This window comes from Stomoxys calcitrans, chromosome 3 (genome assembly GCF_963082655.1).
Source record: "Stomoxys calcitrans chromosome 3, idStoCalc2.1, whole genome shotgun sequence".
Taxonomy (NCBI): Eukaryota; Metazoa; Arthropoda; class Insecta; order Diptera; family Muscidae; genus Stomoxys; species Stomoxys calcitrans.
In genome coordinates, this window is record NC_081554.1 from 62,254,360 (window position 1) to 62,257,361 (window position 3,002).

General features: G+C 38.1%; 1 protein-coding gene across 1 annotated transcript; it reads right to left on the minus strand.

The window, feature by feature from the left end:
- Positions 1-1,484: 1,484 nt before the first annotated feature.
- LOC131996044 (uncharacterized) lies at positions 1,485-2,181 on the minus strand. The gene is made up of 3 exons (XM_059365470.1): positions 2,095-2,181; positions 1,702-2,025; positions 1,485-1,637 (listed from the first exon to the last, which is right to left on the minus strand). The coding sequence occupies exons 1-3, from the start codon at positions 2,179-2,181 to the stop codon at positions 1,485-1,487; spliced, it is 564 nt and encodes a 187-aa protein (XP_059221453.1).
- Between the last annotated feature and the right edge of the window lie 821 nt (positions 2,182-3,002).

Genomic DNA, 3,002 nt, shown 5'->3' on the forward strand with positions numbered 1-3,002 from the left:
CCAAATCGGACAAAAATTGCGGCTTCCAGGGGCTCAAGAAGTCAAATCGAGAAATTGGTTTATATGAGAGCTATATTCAAATCTGAACCGATATAGCCCATTTTCAGTCCCGTACGACCTACTTCAATAAAAAGTCTCTCCGCAAAATTTCAAGCAGCAAGCTTTACCTGTTCGACGGCTATCGTGATTTCGACAGACAGACGCGCGGACCTACATGGCTAATTCTATTCAGAATGCCGAGACGAACAAGAACATTAAGGGTGACTTTTTAGGAGCTATAGGAAAGTTTCTCAAAAAATAAGCACATAGAGTGCAGAAAAATTCATAAAATATTAGTTTTAATCGATAGTACGGTCCATATAAGTTAATGCTTGAAGATTATTTCACGCAAATGTTGGCCGTAACTGCGCCTCAAATTGTCCATCCGCTAAATCCAATTTTGGCATACTCTTTCTAACATTGCGGCCGGTATCTCACGAATAAATGCTTCAATGTTGTCTTGCAATGCGTCAATTGAAGCGGGCTTGTCAGGGGGGACAGGGGCAAACTTCTCACATATCAATGAGTGCTGTCCGATTCAAGTATAAGGAACCGGGCTTTCACGGAATGAGTGTTTACATCTTTACCGACAGTAAAATTGCCATAAGGACAATAACAACCAGGACGCTAAGGTCACGAACAGTATTGCATTGTAAGAAGGAGATTAACGCCTTCTCTGAGGATTACAAAATCCGCATAGTTTAGGTGCCTGGCCATAACGGAGTAAGGGGAAATGAAAGAACAGACGATTTTGCGTTGAAGGCCAGAGGACTGCCGTCAATAAACTTGGTTAACACGAAGCCTTTTTTAGTCGACGCAGTGCGAGTTAAGGGAGTGGCCGACGAATGCGCATGCAACCCTGTGGAACACAAGAACGGTCGGTAGGACGTCGAAAATCCTATGGGAAGATCCAGATCGTGAGAAAAGGAGGCTATTACTGAAAGGAAGAAAGAAGGAGGTCAGTATTGCTATTGGTATCATAACGGAACACTTAGGACTACGAGCCCACTTATGTAAAATCGGTGCGGCAAGTGATAGCATGTATAGGGCATGCGGGGAAGATGATGAGACGTTGAAGCATTTCCCTTTGTCATTGTCCGGCTTTCGCGTCCAACAGATACCGGCACTTAGGTGAATACACAATACCAGACATGAACCAACTTATGGGAGTGGTATTGAAAACAATTAAGGATTTTGTAAGTAGCACGGAACTCGGAACACGAACATTTTCTTTTTGGAGGTTACTTTATAGTTTTTAAGAGCGCACAACAAGCCAATTACTGGCTTAGGTGGCATGGGGCGGATTAATATCTGCACCCTCTTTTCAACCTAACCTAACCTATCTGCGCCGCTGCTTGATCTACATCAATATGTGTAACAATTATTTGTACATTATTCCCATCTAATTGCTTTATTCGTTGGATGAATTCTTTGTAGAACTGTTACTAGATTTTTAGAATTCGTCCAAAAAATTCCATCTTTACTGTTTCATTCCTCTTTGTGGTAAGTAGAATAATATTCTTGAAATCAGCTTCCGGTAGATAGGGAGGAAGATCATCCACACCATAATGCATACCAGTCAGGGTGTAATTGAAATCCTAAACATTTTAAAACGAATGACTTAAGAAGGCGATTATTATTTAAATTTTTTACCATACTAACTTTCTTCAATGGACACTTTGGAATAACATTCAAATATTTATCCAAAACCCTTCTGAATATGACAAACATGCGAACTTTGCTCATAGTTTCCATGAAGTTACAAGCATTTACAGTCACATCGACTAAAGTCATACGTGGCCTATTTTTCTGAAACAAATGAAGTATAGCTCGAGCATTGACTTCTTGAATAACAGCTGATAATTCGGCGCGTATATCTATTAAATTAAGTCGTTTACTATCATTACGCAGAGAACACTCAAAGGCACGCACCCGAGGTGTTTTGTGAGAACAGGAACACTTGGTGAACTGTATTAAATAGTTTCCCTGAAATGTTATGGTTGATTAGTAGGACTATAGATAACTGAAATTGAGCTTTTTTCCCATAATATATACCTTATTATGAACATTTTCCACCAAAAGGCTTAGCAAACATATTGAAAATTGCAATCTCGAATATGTTAACAGAAGTTTGTTTCCCATATTCGATTATGGAGAAGATTTCATAGTAAATCAAAGTTGTGTATATGGAACAAACAATTTTTTCTGATTCATTATAAAGAGCACTTGTTTGGGATTTAAAAGTTCTACCATGAATAAGTTATTAGGCAGGTAATGATTTTCTTTTTTTTTATATATTAATTTTTTTAATGGTTCATTAATCCCCAAGCATTCAAGGTTCATTAGTCTTCGGCCAAAACTAATGACCTGTTGAAATGGTTCATCATTATTGAGAGATGACGTAGTTTATATATTTTACACACAATTTCAAATGAATAAAGGCATTATATGACAGATAGATAGGTTCTCTAAAAAAAATGGTCTTCTGACTCCAACTTAGAATAGTGGCGAATCTCCTTTAAATCGGTTCAGATTTATAAGAAAAAAAATATTTACTCTAAAAACAGTGAACTCCAAATGAATGAAAATTAAAGTAGGTCCTCCTGTGTCCATCCCAATTTGAGGATAAAAAGTGTACTCTACTACCAAAGACTTTTTATTTCTGTCCTATTTTGTCCTAATCGGCCTTCATATATTATTTCATATTATTCATATATTATTCTTAATTCCTTTTTTTTGGATTGGATAGGGGTAGGGGGATTGCCCTCTGACCCGTCCTTTCATTGAGTACAGTATATTCTCGGTCATCCTACATAACAGTTTGGCGTTACATTTATTGGGAGGAGAGGGTCAATCCACCCGACGCTAAGAACCAAACGGCAATTTATTTGAGTGGTTTATTGTCGCGATCTACTGTCCTGTGGAACGATAGGACGTGACCCAGATACTTGAATCCTTATACC